At 39.4% G+C, this 21703-nt stretch overlaps 1 protein-coding gene across 1 annotated transcript in view; it reads right to left on the bottom strand.

The window, feature by feature from the left end:
* The window catches only part of SUZ12 (SUZ12 polycomb repressive complex 2 subunit), a 24217-nt gene extending 2514 nt beyond the window's left edge, over positions 1-21703 (bottom strand). The window contains exons 1-15 of the mRNA XM_074555175.1: positions 21160-21703; positions 18379-18425; positions 18224-18288; positions 12907-12975; positions 11298-11347; positions 9994-10079; positions 8393-8624; positions 7535-7637; positions 6143-6248; positions 5242-5419; positions 3007-3098; positions 2420-2563; positions 1682-1839; positions 766-964; positions 210-289 (exon numbers count right to left, since the gene is read on the bottom strand). Of these exons, the coding sequence (XP_074411276.1) occupies positions 210-289; positions 766-964; positions 1682-1839; positions 2420-2563; positions 3007-3098; positions 5242-5419; positions 6143-6248; positions 7535-7637; positions 8393-8624; positions 9994-10079; positions 11298-11347; positions 12907-12975; positions 18224-18288; positions 18379-18425; positions 21160-21688 (2138 nt within the window). The 5' untranslated portion in view covers positions 21689-21703. The remainder of the gene's footprint in view (positions 1-209; positions 290-765; positions 965-1681; positions 1840-2419; positions 2564-3006; positions 3099-5241; positions 5420-6142; positions 6249-7534; positions 7638-8392; positions 8625-9993; positions 10080-11297; positions 11348-12906; positions 12976-18223; positions 18289-18378; positions 18426-21159) is intronic.

Genomic DNA, 21703 nt, shown 5'->3' with positions numbered 1-21703 from the left:
TTTTCTTTTCAAAGCCCAAATGCTACTAGGCACAACTTCTTTAAAAGCTTTAACTGTCAAAAGCTTATTACAAATTATACTTTAATAACCCTTTCCTAAACAGCTGAGCCAATTGAATTTTAAGCATTTAGTGAATTACAATGCAAAATGATCAACCTATAAATCTATACTATAATTTATTTGTATCAAAACTAAGCACAGTAACATACCCGTGCTTCATAACATGAAGATTCCATAATTTCATCACTTCTTTCTCTCCTTCGTTCACATCAGAAAATTCTTCAATTTGCTGGAGATTGGGAGGAAGGATAGGAAAAGAAAAACACACCCATCAGAATTGTGTATCTGCTGCCAAGTAGTGAGAGCATACCCAAAATTCAACTTACACATAAAAATATATATAGAAAATTCAGCCTCTGCAGTCAAATAAGTTAGCAAAATGTCATGTGATGTAGAGACTTTTGATGATAAATAATATTCTTATTATATACAGCCCAAACTGTGTGCTCCTGATTCCAGCATCTCCTCTTTGAAGGAGAAAAGCAGCCACAAACAATGAAAACTTGTTCAAGTACAAGGGGACCGAACTGAATGCATACTTAAAAAACCAAACTTTGATTCCAGGAATTTCCATCAACAGTAGTTCAGTAAAATTTTCTGCTCCTAAAATGCAGGATTTTCACAACTGTTCCCTAAAACAACTTCAGATCATCTTTTCAAAACCCCAATCCGCTTAAAATAACTTTGCGCAAAGGGAATACTTACAGTAATGGTTTTCTCCCTCAGCCATTCCGGGTCCTTCTCGTCCTCACTGTCCACCTCCATCTCCTGGGGGCGCAGGGGCAGGCAGGTGTCGCTGTGGAAGTAGAGGCGGTTGTGGCCGCTGCTGTACGTGCGCTGCTGCTCCACCTCGCCGTCCTCCGACTCCAGGAACTCCGACATGCTCGCTTTCGTGCGCTTGGGCCTGCAAGGGAGCTCCCTGCTGTCACCAGCACATCACAGAGGCAAATACTGACAACCCCATTACCCAAGAGCTCCTCATCCAACCCTCCAACTTCACTTTTTGGGGAAGAAAAGTTTTAGGGTAAGGCAGTTAAAGAGAGCTACATTGTTATGAATGGATATCTCAATTGGAAAGATGTAGAAAAATCATGGGTGATGTAATCCTCCTTCAGTCACATTTTATTTAGTTGTAACAGTGCAATTTAGCACTGTGTATATGTACCTGCAGATTCACAAATCCCCAGGGATCACAAATCTGGTTTATAGGCCAAAAAAATTCTTTACAGAAGGGGTTGTTGGGCATTGGAATGGGCTGCTCAGGAAAGTGGTGGAGTCACCAGACCTGGAGGTGTTTAAAAAAGACTGGATGTGGCACTCAGTGCCGTGGATTAGTTGCTAAGGTGGTGTTAGGTTATAGGTTGGACTTGATCTCCAAAGTCTTTTCCAGCCTAGCTGATTCTGTGACCCACACGGAGCTGATTCTGTGACCCACACGGAGCTGATTCTGTGACCCACACGGAGCTGATTCTGTGACCCACACGGAGCTGATTCTGTGTCCCACACGGAGCTGATTCTGTGACCCACACGGAGCTGATTCTGTGTCCCACACGGAGCTGATTCTGTGACCCACACAGAGCTGATTCTGTGACCCACACAGAGCTTGTTTGCCAGCTCCTACCTGCACACCAGGATGTGAGTGATGGGAGTCCTCTTGACGGGCCCGTTGCGGCTGAAGGCGAAGCCGGGCTGCCGATGGATGTCCTGCGGGTTCCCGGCGTAGGAGCCATCGTAGCACTCGTTGATGGACACGTCTATCCGAGCACCTTTTGGATGATACTGCAGCACAGATCAAATACTCAGCAGACAGTAATGACAATGCATCAAGAGGTTTAAACAAGTGACCTTCAAATTCTGAATACCTTAAATATCACTTCTCAATTAAGTTTCCTTTCACAACACCCAAATAATGTTTAACCTCTAGAAGCAAATTACACTAAAGCTTCCTTGCTCTGTACCATTTTACTGTTTTGTATAAAACCATTCAAAACTAATTATAAAATTAAGTAAAGTATCAGCAAAAGACTGTTAGTAAGAACATTTCTAGATTTCCTAGAGCTTCAAGAGATTTCCAACCAAATACAATTACATTGCTTTCCACATCAAAGAACACTGATACAAAAACAGTAGCTACATTTAGAATTCAGCCTCCAGTGGTCAGCATTATTTAATATAGATATATTGAAACAAAGACAGTATTTCCCCTCCACATAACACACAAACATTCACAGAAAGCAGCTTCTAACCTGTAGATACAGCCCTACAACTTCCTAAGCTGGAAACAGAACCCCTGCCTTTGTAGCATCTGTGAGAGACTGTACAGAGTTTTATAGTGCTGAACTACAAAATGGTTACTTACAACATAATTAAAGATAAATCTGCTGTGGCAGAGTTTAAGATGTTTGAGTAAACTGTAGAGTTTCCGACAGTTCAGTGTGCACCAGGGGCAGTGCAAGTCATCGCGGGCCTCGGTCTGCTGCCTCGTGTTGTTGTTGTAAAGGAACTGGTGCAAACAAAGAACAGGCAGAGCACAATTAGCACCAAATGGGTTTCATTCATTAACTTCCAACTCCCCAAACTAAGCTGGATGTCATTACAGGAGACCTCCACAGCAAGATTTTGGGAACACTATATGAGCTCAGTGTACTGAAACAATGGTATTTCAAGAATTTTGTTTCCCATTGGAGACCTACCTGTCCCCCTCAAGAAGTCTAACAAGGAATGTCCTTTGTCTTTCAGAACATCAGATGTGCCCCCAAGATATGTTTTCTAGAATACCTCCATAAAGAGGAGTCTGTGAGATGGCTTTCAGTCTGTGAATCTGAGACTCTTTGAGGCATCCACAAAAAGGGCAAATGGAAATTTCCACCCAGCTCCCAAGCAAACATTTTAATCCCACACAATATTTCGATTCTAGTTTTTCCCTTTAATGATTATTTCCAATACCTGGTAAAATATTCGCAACTTCTGTCGAGGTTCATTTAAAACATCTCTCTCTTTTCTTGTCTGAAGGTCTGTAGGCAAAGATTCTTTCACAGCTGAAAAAAACCACAAGTAGACACACGTTTCTTTGGTGCACAGGAAAAGACAAACATTGTTTCTTACCCAACTATGGAAGTCCTGAGAAGGGCACTGCTGCTGAAGGAAACAGGGTACTTGAATGTCCTTGGACATAAGTAGCTCCTACCAGCAACAAGGAAGTCTGGATGCTCAGCTTCCTTCACAAACCTTCAGGCAAGCCCACTTCCAACACAAGATTATCCCAAGAGCTGAAGAATCATTCAGAGAACTTAAAAATGCTCAGGTAAAAAGCAACATTCTTCTTACTCCATTTCAGCAGAGAATTCTTTATGTATGGCTAAAAGCTGGGACATAAAAGCCATCCCTGCTTTCATATTGCTGCATTCAAACACATCACTTAAATTCAATTTCAGAAGTTCCACAAGTCTCTTAACAGGCAGCAGAAATATAGTAAACACACAAAATATTTAACTGCAACTTTAACCCTTGAACACTGTTTGCATGTGTAATGGCACTGCTTAGTTGCTTCTGAGTCTCTTCCATCCACTTGAATCTATAACAGTATGTGATTTCACACAGTTAATGACAAACCCCACAGAACTAAGCAGGTTTATAAATCTGCCCTCAAGAGAAACCAAGCAATGACCCTACTGCTTCTGAATGGTGATAAAGATGGGAAAAAAAGGCTCAGCTCTACTGACCTAATTTTTAGAAGATGCACTTATTTTATATTTAATATTTTGGAGAAGAAAGGAAATTTTATTTTCTGTCTGTATGAAAAAGAGAGGAAGCCTGACACTTTAGCCTCCACCACATCAGAGAAATCCCAATTCCATGGCTCAGTTACTTTCAGAACTTTGTAATTACAGCAAAGTTTAAGCTGCCATATTTAGAAAGTCTTTGATGTCTTTATTTCACTGGTCTGCCTTGGGAAATATGCCCAAGTAAAATGACAACACCAAATTTATGTCCCATTGGGAAAGATGAACTGGATCTTGATCAGAATATCTGATAGAAGTTTTGTACATTTCTCACTCCCATGGTATTCAGACACTGCAAACAGCACAACCATAACAAATACCCTACAATGCTGCACATTACACTACAATACATTTGTGCATAAGAGTTGGCTGTACTATTTTGGAAGGTTGCTCTGGCTGTAACTTTATCAATTTACTGGAACATTTAGCTTTTCTGATGGAAGAAAAAAATGGGTTCCTGGTTACACTGGCAATGCAGTCTTGCCATGTTCCTGCTGCCTCTACATTTGTTACAGTAAACTACCACACACCTTCTCGAGTTGGTCAACTCAACTCTCATTTCTTTTGCAAGTCTGAGCATAAAACCTGCCTAACAAATTACAGTACAGGTCTCCAAGAAACTCTAAAATACAAGGAAGCCTAGTACAGGGAAGTAAAGATAAATCCACAGTCTGGGTGTATTCATAGGTGTTGAAACAACAGGTGCAACCTGTTGTTCTCTGTACAAGTTTTCCAGATGTCCTTGAGCTTCACTTGCCAACACAAGGTTCTAATACAAAGTCACAAACAACTGGGTGTGAGACAAAATAAAGATGGCATCTAAGCCAATTTTCCTTCTAGTTTCTATACTGAGCATGAAGCCATCCTTGGAATATCCCTCTGGCCAGTCTGTCCCAGCTGTGTCTCCTCTGGCCTCTTTCATAGTGGGGTGGTGTGAGAAGCTGCAAAGTCCTTGACTTGGTCTAAACACTGTTTAGCAACAACTAAAGCATCAGCGTTATCAACATTATTCTCATCCTAAATCCAAAACACAGCACTAAAGCAGCCACTGAGAAGAAAATTAACTCTATTCCACCTGAAAGTAGGGCATCTATAAACCCAGAAACTTACAGAACACTGATTGGAGTAGGGCAAACCAGACAATCTCAGAAATCCTAGGGATGGATTTTCCCCAATGTATTTCACAGCAGGCTTTATGAGCATTGTATACAATCACTTCAATATTGTCCTGATGTATAGCTTTTAACCTTAACAAAATGACAAAATATGGGATACAACAAAGCCCACTCAGTTTTGCTTTTTCCTGCTGAGAATAACCAGAAGCAGCTGCACCAGTGAGTCCTAAGCACACAAGGGTTGAGCAGATGATTATTCAGCAGCAAAACCAAAGTTTGCTTACCTATAGTCTGAGTAGGTTTAACAGAATTGGGCTTGTTTTCTTGAGGGAGGCTCTCAGAATTTCGTGTTGCAAGAGGCTTAGCTATAGGAGCTGTAGACTTATCATTTGTGTCTCCTGTCCAACGAAGAGTAAACTGAAGTGTAGGTCCCTGAGAAAATGTTTCAAATGGAGGCAACCTCTGCAGAATGGGGGAAGTAAAAAACCAGCAGAATTAAGTGTCTTCATAAAAACAATCAGGAGAATACATTCACAGAACATAAACTATGTAATTTATGTAATTTATTTTAATGCAGGTAGAGGCTGATCAGGATAGTTGAGCTTATAACTGTACTTTTACTATATAATTTGGATCATCTCTGCTTTTTTCATAATTATATGATCATGTTGAGACACAAATACTTTGCAACCATCTGGAATCTTCATGTTCTTCTCTGCAATCACTTACAACTCACACTCTCCCAGGCCATGTGAGCATGACTGTGTAAGCACACACAATCACTGCATCACTGAGTGTTGATTCACCTCAGTTAACAACTTCTCTCTGCTCAACCCTTCCTCCTACACTCATACACCCTCTTCTTTTCACCACTGCATTTTATCAGCTTTCTCTTATGTACATAACCTCACACCTGTCTGGGTTCCTCTTTCTTCCCATTAAATGTTCTGCAGTTTGCTCCTTTTTGATATGTCTAACTGGTTAGAATAGCATTTAAACTGCCTGATTTTCTAGGTCAGGGATTCAGAAGTCTCAGCTGCCATACTTGCAGTAGTTGACAACTGCTTGTATTAATGATTCAGTGTAGCCAAAGTTTTCTAAATTGAGAGCTAAATTAAAATATTATGTCCATACATTCCCAAAGGAATTATTTCCTGGTTTCTTGGCCACTAAAACAATCCATACCTTCCCATCCAGAATCGTTTCCCATGTTGCTCTTTTCTTGCTAATGGGACACTCTTCCATTTCCTGCATGGCCACTTCATATTCCCCATCCAGAAGTTGCAAGCGTCTGTCAAGACAAAATATGGATTAAGTGTAAAAAGGCTCTTCTATTGTTTGTCTATTAAAATACACTATTTCACAGAATTAAATTTCCATAAATCTAAAGACATATTTTCAGGCAAATTTATTTGACTAGGTCTAAATCTTAGGCAAACATCATCCATAACAAAGAAAAATGTTAAAGACTAAACCAAAAATATATACATTTTATGCATGACTTGGTTCTGCTGCAAATCAGACTCATTCATACAACAGCATGCCTGAGAATGTCCTTGCTTATCATCACTACAAACCATCTAATGGTTCCTATGTTGCTAAGCATATTGAAGTTATCCAGTGGAATTCAGTAATAGAAAAGAACAAAACACTGTCAAGACTTCTAAGATACAGATTAGAAAAGGACATTTCTTCAAAATTCTTCTCAAAATATACTTCTAAAACCCTAATTGGATAAACAACCATTTTGTCAGAATTAGTTGGAGTTTTTCTTCAAGCTCCACTTTTGTAAATACCTACCTTTGCCTGGGACCTGCACTTTCCATGGAAACAATTCTTATTTTCATGTACTGTATTTGGGCTGTTGGCACTATGATCTTTGCAGCACAAACAACCAAAATGTCTACCCAGGAAATGGTCTGGTCCTTATCTTTTGAACTGGATCTAGAGTGCTCTAAGCTACTGACACGTGAGCTCACCACACTCCACCTTCCTTGAAATACATCAAGTATGATAATAAATAATTAAAGTACATGACAGAGTAGGCCTGTTATAATTTTAACTACTTGTTTGATTGTCCTCTAGTAATGGGAACTGATGTCTTCTGTAGCTGTCAGCAGAATGAGACCTGTGACTACACCAGCAACACTCTGGGCATGGGAAAAATTATGGCACTCAGAGTGTAAGCAGCAATTTCAGAGATCTTTTCTTTGTTTAACTTTTAAATTATGCTGTCACTGATCTTGAACAGAACCAGAGAATTTAGGTCAAAAACTGGCAAGGAACAGACAAACAGATGCAAATTGCCAGGACAATATTCAAGTTCACAGATGGGAATTATTTACAGTAGTCACTGAATAGGTCTCAGTATAAAATGTGTTATGAAACCTGTAGGGTTTTTTTTAAAAAAACATAAGCATAAGTTCTTATTGTAAATAACAACTAAAATGCAGCCAAAGACAATCTACACTGTAACAAAGAAGATACTAAGCTTATTATCAAATTTCTAATATTATGATGATTAAAAATGATTAATAGAATGATTAATAGAAGCTATATTTGTTTTTACAATATTACCTGTTTTTATCAAATACAGTCATTTGTGCTACAAATGTCTTTTCCCCATCCTCACGATTTGAAGAGTTTCTTTTTCTTCTAGCTGGAAGCTCCTCATTGACATCTGCACAGAAGAATTATGGTATTCAATCATTACATAAGCACAGACTCAGAAGATCCAACAGTCTCTATGCACTCACAAATATAACTGGCTATTGATTGTGCCATACAATAGAGAAGGACAATGCAATAAAAGACCACTTAGCTTAACAGTAATCATATTTTAGGTGTGTTCTCGTGTATTTATAATTTCATTGTATTACTCTGTCAGCATAAGAATTTGGGATTTGATCTTCCTCCTCTTGTGGCTATAAAATAGTGAGAAATAAAGTTTTTCATTCTACATGTACTCTCCAAGCTGCAACATTTGTGTCGTAACACTTCTCAACAAGATTAAGAAAACAACTTTTAAAAATTTATTACTGAGGTATTTTTCTATTGGCTTGTCATTCAGTTTTGCTGAGAAACACTGACAGCAGCCTCAGTGAGTGAGGAGTGACCAGTGCTGGTGGAGGAATGAGGACTCTCAGTGACCACAGGGCCCTCCTGCACTGTTCAATTCCAGCAGTGCTGCCTCCCACCTTCAGCATCACGTCAGCAACAAGTGCTGTTAAATTTACACAAAACCAGAAGCACAATCTCCAGGAGCAGCTGACTTTCAGCCCCATCTCAGAAGAGACTGCAAACAAATAAAAGCTCAATCACTCAGTTACTACTGAACCTTTGTTAGTGTGACCCACACTGCTCATCCAGCCACCTCCACACGTGCCCACAAATAAACCCTCAGATTTAAAAAGCAGATTTCAAGGCTGAACTTACCAATGTTTTCATTGGTTTCGCCGTTGATCAGTCCATTAAATTCTCTCCTTCCTGGGCGAGTGACTCTGAATAACAATGAGTAAGACTTCACCATATGGCTGTTGCTTGGTTCAAACTCATTACTGGAAACTGCAAGTGATGGGAAGTTGCCTGGTTTTATTTGGCTGAGGTCTGGGTTTAAAGGCACCTGCTTTTTACCTGTAGGAACCTGTCTTATTGGACAACTGACATCCTGCAGCAAAACAAGAAAGATAAGGTTCAGGTTTTTAGATTTCAAAGTAAAGACATTAAGTATTTAAATTGATGCCATTTCTAAACTGCATTTGTTCTGCCAACTTTTGAAAATAAGCCTCATAATAAGTCTTGTAACAGATATAAATAAAAAAAACCTGGAACAATCCCAGATTTTAAATGCAAACCCAGATATTTTTAAGTGCAAATAAAACTGGCATTCTATATCCCTTTCTGCCAGCAGACATCTTTCTCTATGTGAATAAAATAACATTAACATGAGGCACTTAAAAAGATTGTAGAACAGTCATTAATACTAATTTAATTCTGTTTACCTGAAGAAATTAAATGTTTTGGTTATATACTTTTTTTTCAAAGGCTTTCTATCTTCTTCTTGCAATATTTCAAAGTGCATTTTGTGCTATCTGTGAGATAAAGAACCACTTACCTAGGATTTATTATATTCAATTACCTCTCAAAGAGATCATTGAACATTGTGTAGAGTTGGGAAAACAAGACAAGATGGCCTAAATATGAAATTTGCAGCAAAGCATTTGGAATAACCATTAGCACCTCCTGATCTCACTACATTTATCCATACTACAAGAATTAACAAAATTGGATAGAAACAGTATTAATTCTTAAAAACCTGTCAAATCAGCCTAGCATTAGGAAAGAACACAGAACACACAGCTCTGACTGCAAATCTTTCCCTTTCTAGTTAAAACCTAAAGCATTACTGAGCCTCCCATATTCTTGTAGCTGGGGAAATAATTTGCCAACTGATGTGAAATAAGTACAGCTAAAACTGCAAGCAAATTCAAAGATGCTTTAAAAAGATATATAAAATTGCTTATGATTCATGGCAGCTAAAATCTGCAATAATTGAAATCAAGTAAAAAACACAGGTACAGAAAAAGCAAGGTAAGAGAGGTGTTGGCAGATGACTGAGGAATTTGAAACAATTACAATTTGTTTCTTTTTACTCCTAAACTCTGAAAGGCACAGGCTACTTGATGATTTTGTGATTGCCTGGTTTCCTGAAGCCTCTGGACATCACAAGAGAATGAAAACTTTAATTATGTGACACAAAAACTGAGGTAAAACCAGAAGTGGCTGAAATACACGAGTGGATGTGATGTACAGGCTGAATTCAATCAACAAAACTGAATTGTTTTTGAAACTCATTTCTCATAAAGCAGTGCAAAATCCTATAGAAAACAAGTTGAATACATTAGTTCTTAAATTTAAAGGCTAATTTCAACAGAAGCATCACTATAAGGCAGTGCTGCTTAGATATTCTAGAAGCAGCTAAACATTTTGCTTTAATGTTTATTAATTTTATTAATAACTTGTCAGATCATTTTTACCTTTCGTTTCTTGTGGCAAACTTTCACCAGCAGTACTTCCAGAGTTACAGAATTTTGTTCATTCTCTGAGTTTTGTGATGGCTTATCTAAACAGAAAAGTATTTTAAGTTCTGAAAAAGTGAAGATCTATTCAATGATATAAATCCATCTCTAATTACTTTTTAACCACAGGCACATAGACCTCTAACCACATGCTTAGTTTCAACTCTCCCCAAACTTACTACAAATTTCCACTTGAGAATATATCCTAATTATTCTCATATTGGCTGATTTAAAGGCATAGCTGATCTCTAAAATTTAAAACAGCAAGCTTGTTACCTTTTTATAACAGAGAAAAATGTTATGGGTAGATTTAGAGACAGTTAGAATATGCTAATAACAGATGAGTTGAATTATTTTTCCCAGTGTTTTTTCTTTACTTGCAAACCTAAAATTTGGGCTTAAGATCTAGAAGCTATCAGGTAGGAAAACAACAAAATTACACCACCCCCCCTTATATATTATGCAAGGCTAAATAAATCACAATAGCTGTTAAAGGACTCTCAAACTTGGAAAAAAAGTCTTAGAAAATAAGACTTTGTTTCAGAGACTGCACAAAAAATTTCCTAGAGCCTGGAATCTTCCAGGCAGCTGCTGCCAGTGGTGTGATCAGCAATGGCAACCAAAAATCTAGAAATTGCATTTTATTTTAAGGGAAAAACAGTTTTTACTCTCAGAGCAACAGAACACGTCATTCTGGTCAAGGAAATCCAATATTCTGATACTGAGAGGCAAATCCTTATGTGCTTGAAGGACACCATGGAATGACCTCAAGTCACTAAAATATGATTTCCATAATCATTGGCATGGCATTCCTTCATTTCTAGACTCAACCTGACAATTTTTTTCTTACAATTCTACTTTAAAGTAGAAGCCACTGAATCTTCCAACTATTTGAGGGCCGTGGTGTTTTTTAAAGCTACTTCAAACACCAAAGACACACTCCCAGAAAAATCACATTCTTTGGGAAAGAATCACTTTCCTCAAGGTCTGTTTCTGTTTGAATGGGTGATGGCTTGAAGGATTTCTCAAAATCACTGTTTTGACTAAAACCCTGAAGGCTTATCTTCTTAACATCACAATTACACCACAGCATTTCTAAAGCACTACTGAATTAGAACTAATGAGACAGGCTGAACAAGTCAATTAAAACCTGCATCCAAACAGCAGAGAGTAAAAACATTCAAATATTCCCCTCACAGATCTCCACTAATTTCAGAGGTGTTATACAAATTAACAGTGGAATGAATAATTGGCAAACATACCATTTTTATGGAAGAACCCAGTAAATGTAAGTTGCAAATGAGCAGACAAGCTAAACAGGAGGAGAAAAAAAAAGGAAATGTTAGAACAAATAAGTGTTTTCTTCTCACAGCAACCACTTCACTGATGCTCAGTACAGAACTCTGATGATTCAGTTCCATCCTCTTAACTTGGAAACTGCCTGGATACAGCAATTGCACTTGATGCAGAGCTGAACACCACTTTTCTCTACACAGACTTATTCTGTGTACTCCATGACTTGATCCATTAAAAAAAATAAAATAAACACCACAGTAGGAGAACATTGCCTGAAGAGAGGAGATCCTGCCTTCACAGGCAGGCAAACACATCTGCTGGAAAGTCATCAGCAACAGAGCTCAGTTTTGGTGGAGATTTTCTAGAATTTCACCCTGAACCACAGGCTTGGTGTAAATTAAAAGAAAACCAAACCAACAAGTATTTTAGGCACAGTAATGAGAATTTTGCAAGGGGGAGCCTGTACCTTTAGAAATAAAGGCTATCAGTTTAATCAAGTCCAAATCACTCATAACATGTGCAATCAAAATAATAACTGCATCTGGTTTGTTCCCCAGCCTAGACTATTCTGCTGACCATAGACACATCTTATTTCAAATTGTAAAATTCAGGGCATATTTCTGTTGAAATAGGTATTCATAAATCTAGATTAAAAACAGTCCCCAAACCACTCAGTATTTCTGAAGGACACATTGAAAAAAACATAATCTGTCCCACCAGACAAAACTTTGTGCACCTTCACTTCTCAGGCAGACACAATCTGACACTCCACACTTATTTTTAAACACAAACATTCCCAAGAGCTCTGAGATGACCAGCACAAGTGCCCAACAGCACAAGCATTCAAAGGACTCTATCAACACCAACTTACATCATTCACCCATGTGACTTTTCCACATTAAAAACCATTTTTTACAGTTTTGAAAGCACAAAAACCAACACACACAAATCGATACTCTTATGTTGTTTCAACAAAGCAACTAAACACAACATATAGAGCAAAATACAATTAAGAAAAGTAATATATAGTAAATCCATAAAACCTCTTAGAACACAGAATTTGTAAGTTTGTTTCAGACTCTATAGTGTGAAACACTGTATATAGCACAGCTGCCTCTGAAGTAGTCTAGTGATTAGAAAACACTGTGGGAAAAGAACAGGTTAAAAATAGCAAGTATACAACAACATAAACTACAAGCAATAAAACTTTGTATTTTCCCAAATCCACCCCCTTTTAACTTTTAATTCCAACACACAGAGATTACTTATTGACACAGCTGACTCTCTTAAAAAAACAAAGTTAAGGCAAATACCTATTTGAGGTCCTATACACATTTTAAGAGATGCCACAACAATACTGAAAGTTTATCCCAGTACTGTTTTTCTCCAAGTTAAGTGACCAGCACACAGACACACATTTGAAGATTCTGGAAGCAACATTTCCAACAGCACCTACCTTGCTTCCAGTAATGATTCTTTATCACTTGCACTTTATCAGTCTAAAGGATTTCTGATCCACAGCCCATGCATGAACTCATTTGTACCCACACACATAAATACCCAGCAGGACAGTACCTGTGAGATTCTTGTTCTCCCTTCATTTTCTCTACTTTTGATAACATGTCATCTACTTTGAATGTTTTCCTGTGAGGGAAAAGCAAAAAGAATAGTTTTACACAGCCACGATACCCACAGCTTACAGCAAGAAAATGTATTCAGCCTGAGCTTTCACTTGATTTTCCATGTAATCTGTCTTTATAAACCATTTTAGCCTTCTCTTCAGAAAACACCCTTTAGACACATTTATACTTTTTTAGACCTAGCATCATGCCTGTGCTATAAGGGACACAACTGCTTCTCAAGCAGTATCAAAAATACAAGGAATTTTTTACAGTTTTGAAAGCACAAAAACCAACACACACAAATCGATACTCTTATGTTGTTTCAACAAAGCAACTAAACACAATATAGAGAGCAAAATACAATTAAGAAAAGTAATATATAGTAAATCCATAAAAATAGTTACTACTCTTTAAGTAAGGTCTATTAAATTCAGAGATTAGTTCTTTATAGTTTACTTATGATACTGTTTACTGAAATGGCAATCAAAATTATGAGGAATTGAACAATGGCAACCTTTAGGAGTTCTAGGGGAATAAATTAATATACATGGATAATTCACATAATATACATGGATAATATACATGGATAATTAGCAGGCTAACGGTGATGTAGTTTCAGAAAAGACTTCTTTGCAAAGAGAACTCTACTAACACTTCCACTGTTCTGAAACCAAATTTGGATCTAGATGCCCACAAAATTGCACTTGACTACAGTGACAACACAGGAGTGTGAGGGCACCTTTCCTGTACATTTATACCTTAGAAAAATGGAGTAAGAAGAACATAAACCCAGAGCTTGCAACAGTAATCCTACTGCTCTCAGAAGTTTCATTTAACAGCAACATATTGAAACCCTTACAAAGAACATGTTTAACCACATTTCAGCTCTGTCAAAGACAATCTTCCTGTTTTACTGACACTTACACGTACCAGGAATTGACATGTCAGCCCCTCAGTCATTACTATTTCAATCTTGAGCATAATAATGAAAATCACTCAAAACCTTACAGGACAAAAGAGTTAAAAGCCTAATTAAAACCCCAAACCCTTATTTCTCCATACATTTCTATTAAATGGACACAATGCAAAGAGCAATGAATTTGGAAGCAACCTTTGGAACCCACTCACAGGAAACAGAGCACAATGACAACAATGTCATAGAGAATAATCACTGCAAATCTTTCCTCTCTGTAATTCTGACATCAGTCTGCTCCTGCTCATATGTTCAGCCTGTTCTACCATATATACAATTTCATGTTCATTGCTAAATAAAGCTCACTGATGAGCAGAAGTTATTCAGCATGTTACAGAACAGTCTCTCCATTTTTCATTAAAGGCAAGTTAACATTTGGATCTAGATGCCCACAGAACTGCACTTGACTACAGTGACAACACAGGAGTGTGAGGGCACCTCTCCTGTACATTTATACCTTAGAAAAATGGAGTAAGAAGAACATAAACCATTGCCAAACACTGCATTTCTTGCACAGGGAACAACACCATGCTCTGGGGAAGTGGGAAGCATTTGTCTACAGAAATACCCTGACTGAAGAAACACTGATGTCACTCTGTCTGCAGTCAGCACGTCATGCTCGAGAATGATTGAGTTACACATCACATGGGCACCAAACAGCAACACTGGGCAACAAAAACTACAGGGCTGCACTCATAACAAGGAGAAAAACAATTATGATTTGTGTAGTAAACAATCACTGATTCAAAGCTCTGCTCAGCCCAAGAGTCATCACATAAGAACTGACTCACCTCCACTAAAACGTGGGACTGTTAAAATGAACACTGCAGTGCTCAACTTTAAAGCAAGAGATTTTAAGAACAGAGCAATTTATTAAAAGTTTCAGATTCTAAGGTAAAAATGTCTCTGGGTGCACTTTGCTCATCAAAATCAGCCACTGTTCTGCAGAACAGCAAGTTGAGAGGGCTTTTTCCAGCCTGAGGAATTGCTTAAAACAGATTTAGACCAAAGGTATGTCATGAGCAGAATAGGAGCCAAAAACCAGCAAAGAGACAAACATGATCCCAGAATGGGGGAAAGTTAACAATCTTCCATAAAATACACTAACATCTGACCCAACTCGTATTTAGTATGTGACCATTATTGATCCAAAAAGAGCAGTGGCACAGCCTCTGCTAAATCCAGACTCAGGTTAGTCAAAACAAGAGAGCCTTCCTAAAAAAAAATAAATCTTTCCAAGAAACTAAAAACAGCAACTAGTAAAAAATGTTTGCCTTTGAAGTTAACTTGTAAGAGCAGAAATTCCTTTAAAATAAATTATTATTTATGCTCCCATGCTCCCATGCAAAACAGACAAAATCAAGTTTTTATAATAACCATCCCTCACACTCAGGATTTTCAGGACAGCATTCACTTGTGTAACAAGTATGTGCATCTTGTGCATTCCCTTCTCCACCCACTCTTATTCCAGACAAGAAAAGTAATAATTAGCAAAGTATTAGAAGTCGCATCATAGCCATTATTTTGCCAATAAATAATATAATCATTCCTTTATCCAAATACTGTATGTGAAGCAATTTTATTACCAGTTACTAACTTCTTTCCAACACCATGATTTGGCCTAATAATACACTGCCACCTGAAGACAGACACAAAGTCTATTAGCTGACCAAAGCCCATCACCTCTCCCAGCAGCAGCTTCAACACCTTTTTAGCCCAGGTTGACACATGCCCATTAACAAATCCCTCTGACCATTTTCCTATGCTCTAAGCATCCTAGGTTTTCTAAACACTTTCTCAGTATTAAACATGTGGAGCAATATCAATAGATCATTTCCTGGTAAAACTGCAGTTTTAGTTCCCTACCTCCAAGTGATAAATTTGTCTGGCATTTTTCTCAGACTATCATAGAGCTGGAGGTAAAAGATGTGGAGTCATAGTTACTACTCTTTAAGTAAGGTCTATTAAATTCAGAGATTAGTTCTTTATAGTTTACTTATGATACTGTTTACTGAAATGGCAATCAAAATTATGAGGAATTGAACAATGGCAACCTTTAGGAGTTCTAGGGGAATAAATTAATATACATGGATAATTCACATAATATACATGGATAATATACATGGATAATATACATGGATAATTCACATTAGCAGGCTAACGGGGATGTAGTTTCAGAAAAGACTTCTTTGCAAAGAGAACTCTACTAACACTTCCACTGCACTGAAACCAAAACACAGATTTTTCTTAATATAAACCTCAGGATGATCTTCTCCAGTTCAGATATTTTCTCTCTTTAAAGTCCCCTTTCCACCAAAACAACGAGATCATAGACCTTAACTACTTGTGTTGAATGAAGAACAGTGATTGAGGCCCTGAGCATATCTGTATTTGCCAGCACAGATCAGCAAACAAGATCCTGCTAATCCCCTCAGGAAGCCCAGCTAAGACTCTTTCACCATTCTCTAAGTCAAAACTACCTTTAAATTACAACTTCTGTGGTTTTAAGTGGGCTGAAAGAGAAGGGCCACAGCAGTGAGGGAGCATGGAAAGGGCAGAGGGAACCCAGGGGGAACAAACCTCACAATTATTTTCTGTCTTTTTCACTTTCGACTATGCTCACTCACTCCTGTTGCACTATTGTGTTTTTATAAAGAAAACATACTCACACTTTTTATTTAATCTTAAAATTAATTACAAGCATGATTTCAATCAGTCAGCATTGACAGAACTATTGAAAGAAACAGCTATAATCTGTTATTAGAACACCTCCCAACAAAACTCACAGTTCTAAGACAAAGTGTTGAGGGAACTGATACAAATGAGTCTGTTTCAAACAGAAATCAAGAATTACCTGTGCAGCTGAAGCAACTGGAATTTGGAACAGTGGATAACAGTGCACAGGCAAAGAATTGTCTCTTGCTTCTCAGCAAGTATAGCAGATATCCAACAGAACATTTTCAGCTAACATACACATTCAGTCAATAATTAATTAAGTTATAAGCAAGAACTTTCTGTAGTACAATTCTAGTTAGAAAAACCAAACAAAACTAAACCACAAAAAACAAAACAGCCTGTAAATAATTTCTTAGCATTTTGCTCTGACTCACTTTAAAATAAGCAAAAAATTTGTTTTGATAACTTTTTAAAGAAAAAGCAAGCTGCAACTTTAAGTTTAAAAAATCAGTAAATATGATCATTACCTCTCCTAAGCTGTGTGTCATGGATTCAGTTTTAAGAAAAAGTTGTATTGTGGCATTAATTGTGGCATTAAAACTCATAGCAGGAACATTAAACAATATCCAAGAGATCCAATACTGCCATAAACAGTTCCTTTAATTAAAAGTATGCTAATTCCATTGATCAATAGATCATGAAAATATTACCTCCCTTAGATATAAATATGAAGTATAAATTAGAGTTGCCTGCATAATCACAATTTGTTGCACATTTGTTGTACTTAAGTCCCACAGCAATTGTTTCTAAGCAATAAGAACTTTGGTGCTAAAATATTTTAGACTAAATGTTCAGGTTACAAAAGAATTCTAAACTCCAACAAAGGATTTTCAGTGGAGGGGAAGTAACTGGAAGGGCCTTGTGATTCTGCTAATAAATAAAGTCCCTGTGCAGTGTTTCTGTGTTTTCAGCCCCCCTGACAGGCAGCTGCAGCTCCTCACACGACAGGAATGATTATTTTGCAATATCAGAACTGAACCTCATCTCTCAGGTGCATCCAGCTCAAAGCAACCTCTTCAAAGTATTTGCTGGAGTTCTTCTAAAATACTATAAACAGACCTGCTTTATTTTCCAGCTTTTAAAATAACTACAGAAACAATTACTGAATTCTTTCAAAATTAATTAACAAAGCCAATAGTTTTGTATTTGGGTTTTGATTTTTTCAAAAACAACTGGTTAGGTTACACTTTAAAATACAATGTTTCATATGATTGTGATTAAGCACCATTGATTACACGAGCTGGGATGTAACACAGTTTTGTTTGGGTTTTTTTTAATAAGCTCTCCTCCAAAATAGAAAACAAACACGGGAGAATGAGTTAAGATTCTGCAGATAGCTCTCCACATCTGAATACTCCCAGTATCCACAGAAGTCACATGGACAAAGCTACACATACACTTAACATTGCAAAAAACCTCTTAGGTCTCAGAAATCAACTGTACATTGAAAGTATGCATTGTGAAGTTCTTCAAAAAGAAAACAGGATGTTACCCTCCACTGCTTTTTGGACTTCTGCTACTTGGTGAACATTTTAGGATTACTTTACAAAAACAATTTTACCTTTTGATATTTGTTCGGGAGTTTCTGTGGGACATGTAAGTGAGAGTTCTGTGCAAAAATATTGGCTGCAGGGGGGAAAAAATAGAAAATGGTTATGCTTTAATTAAAATTTTCTACAAATGCAAAGTAAAGGAGTGATAAAACCAATTACTCACTGCTATTAGATTCCGGGTACGTAGAAATCTGTATATCTGGGTTGGTTCTAAGAAAAAGGAACACAGGTTACCCAATGCAACTTACACCTCCAGAAAGAGTCTTAGAATGACAAAAAGTATCTTAGTGTGGCAATTACTTTGAAACAATTATCACAAAAGCCATTAAGTGAAGCATCACAATGTCCAAATAACTCCAGGTTATCACATTCAAGGTTACTTCACCAACCCTACAGCAAAAAGCAACTTCTTGTTTAAGGTGCCACAAATCAGGGGTCACAACTCAACTCTGCTCTGCTTTCCACAAAATGGGCTTCTTACAGGCTTTTTATCATCAGTGGGCTTTTAGAAAAACACCTCAATGTATCACAACCTATGGTCATATGGGTAAGTTTTCCTCATGAAGTCAATGAATGCATCTGCTATGATACCAAAAGAGCACAATAAATTTACACAGCCAGATAATTTGGATTCTGATTGCTTTAAACTTCTGGCAAGTACCAAGGTCACTTGCAGCACGTACTGAAACAAGAACAGGGACTGGCATTGACTGTGATCCATTGTGGATCATTCTAAGGTGGGAAATGAATGCTGGTTTTAGTAGAGAACATCATTCAGCTGTTCACAAAATGGACACTAAAGCACAGCATCATCTCTGAGAGCCAACGTCCAAAGGATCAACACTTGCCTACAGCCAAGAGAAGAACCTTCAGTTTAGTTTTAACCAATTAAATCAGAACAAGAAGGGTTTTGTCTGCATCAGGTTATTTCTAACAAGAATTCCAAACTAAACTGAAATACTCCCTATCTGAACTGAAATAAAAGCCAACGTCACAAAGTAATATCAGCAAAAAGCTTATAAATTACTTAATACACATCAAGTGGAGAGAAAAGAGAACAGATAATGTACTAATGGCCACGCTAAGGCTGGTAACTCTGCCTCCATGTCCCATATAAAGAAAACAAAGCTTATGTCTACAGAAATATAAAATTTTCTTTTTTATGCAACTGCAAAACATTTATTTCAAATAGCTGGAAACCTTATTGTGTGGAATTCTGTAATTAGAAGTAGAAAAGGACAGCTTTTAATATCCTTTAGCCCTTTTAAAGATATGATTCAGCCTTATTTCTATAGTTATGAATGTAAGACCCCATAGAACACATAATTAAAGAGATGTTATTACTGTTAGAGAAGGAACTCTTAAAATGATCACAGTATTTCCTTTTAGAAGCCTGAAGAAAGCCATTGAAAATCTGCTTAATGCAAATTATCACAACAAAATCCGTATTTTTCATATCAAGATAAAAGAAAGTAATTAAGATATGTGCACTTTGCCACAAAGTGAATATACAGAGTATTCACAACTTTGAAAAGACATCCCATGTTTTTCAGTCCCAAAAAGCCCATGACATAATTATATTTTCTTAATGTATGAAAACATTAAGTCACATTCACAAGGGTGGAATTTAATTTAAAGGCAACACATTGCTGCTTCAACATTAATTTTCCCAAGTGGAAAAATTCTGAAACACTCTCTTCAACCTGCAGAGAGACATATGTCTCACAAGTCTGTATTACTCAGCAAAAGCTTAAAATAAATCTTTTATCTTTTCCTAGCACATGACCTTGAAAAGGGACAAAAACAGTCAGGAAGAATGCAATTCAGTACTACACGTGTCAGGATTTCTTTGATCCAGTGTTTACTTGCTGCAGTTTTCCCATGATATTTGCACACGGGGTTAACATATTATGTATATCTGTATGTACGGCTACACTGTAGCTTCCTCCTGATCCCCACCTGCTCGGCTCTGTGCTTCCCTTGTCTGACACACTCAGGCACGACCAGAAGAATTTTTTCCATCTCGGGCACTGAGAAAAAGCTCTTACAACTCAAGTCTGTGACTTGACCCATTTGCAGCACAGTATTTACTGAATACAGAGCGTCCTTACAAGGACTGGGCCATGCTTTATTCCACACTACACCAAAAACTCCAACACTGTCACCGCCTACAGCAAGTGTGAGCATTGACAGCACCAATCCCAAAACAGGATCGTGTCTTCAAGTAGGGCCTTAAAAATTCCCTTCAAATCCTGGCAGCTGCACAGAAATCTTTTAGTGCAATTTAAGTTTACTGGTCCACTGTGCTTTTAAACCAGATTTCCACAAACAACTTTCTAGCGAATTCAGAGGGACTCTCCACCCATGCGGTGCTCCCACAAGGGGAATGCCTGGGTCGCAAAGGTCGATTTCCAACGCGAAACCTCGACTAAGTGAAAATTATTGCCAAACAAAGAAAAATCAAGTACAGTGAACTCCTAATCGCGTCCTTCCCCTGAAAGGGGCTTGAACGGCGCAGGCCAGAGAGGAAAGGGCCCCCTCGCCCCTCAGTGCCCAGAGCCTCCAGGGGCTGCGGGAGGAGGGAAGGGAGCCAGCCGCCCCGAAAGCCTGATGGGAAGCGCTGTGAGAACCAAGTTCATCGCTGGGCGCGGGCACACACACACACAGACACACACACACACACACACACCCTCGCCCTCCGCCGCGGGCCCCGGGCGCCTCTCGCCGCCCTCCCGCACACCGGCCCCGCTCCCCGCGCTTCCGCCCGGGACCCGCCGGCCCCCGCCTCCCCCGGCCCCGCTCCCTCCCTCCATCCCCCGGCCGTGTTTACCCCCGGAAGCCCCTGCTCCCCACAGCCCTCCCCTCCTCCTCCCGCCCTTTCCGCGGCGGCTCGGGCCGGTCCCGCCGGCTCGGCCCCCACTTCCTCCGGCGACCCGGTGCTCACTCTCAAAGGCCTGAAGAAAGAGGTCGTGGTCGGCCTGGATCTGCTCCATCTTCGGCTTCTTCACGGGGGGAAGCGCCGCTGCCGCCGCCGCCGCTGCCGAGGAGGCCGAGGAGCCGCCCGAGTACCCGCTGCCTCCTCCGCCGCCGCCACCGCCCGCGGCACCGCCGGATTTGCCACCGGGAGCCGCCGCCGCGGCGGAGCCCCCGAACCCGCCGCCTCCTCCGCCGCCACCTCCTCCTCCGGCGGCGCCGCCAGCGGAGCCCGAGCTGGGCCCCGCTCCTCCACCGTGCTTCTGAGGAGCCATAGGGGTGGCCCCGGGAGGGCCCCGGCGGGACGGAGAGCGAGCGGGGCGGGCAGGGCCGGCCGGGGCGGGTGCGTGAGGCGGGGGGGGGACGCGCCGCGCTCCAACTCCGCCAAGTCTCCTCCGCCCCGCTCCCCTCAGCGCCGCGGCCGCCGAGCCCGACCGCCGCCGCGCGCCCGCCCCCCGCGCGCGGCCATTGGCTGCGGGGATGGCGCCGCGCCGTCCCATTGGTCGGCGCCGGCC

The sequence above is a fragment of the Zonotrichia albicollis genome, chromosome 19, assembly GCF_047830755.1.
Source record: "Zonotrichia albicollis isolate bZonAlb1 chromosome 19, bZonAlb1.hap1, whole genome shotgun sequence".
Lineage (NCBI taxonomy): Eukaryota > Metazoa > Chordata > Aves > Passeriformes > Passerellidae > Zonotrichia > Zonotrichia albicollis.
Note: the sequence above shows the minus strand (reverse complement) of the source record. Positions and strands in the feature narration are given on the sequence as shown.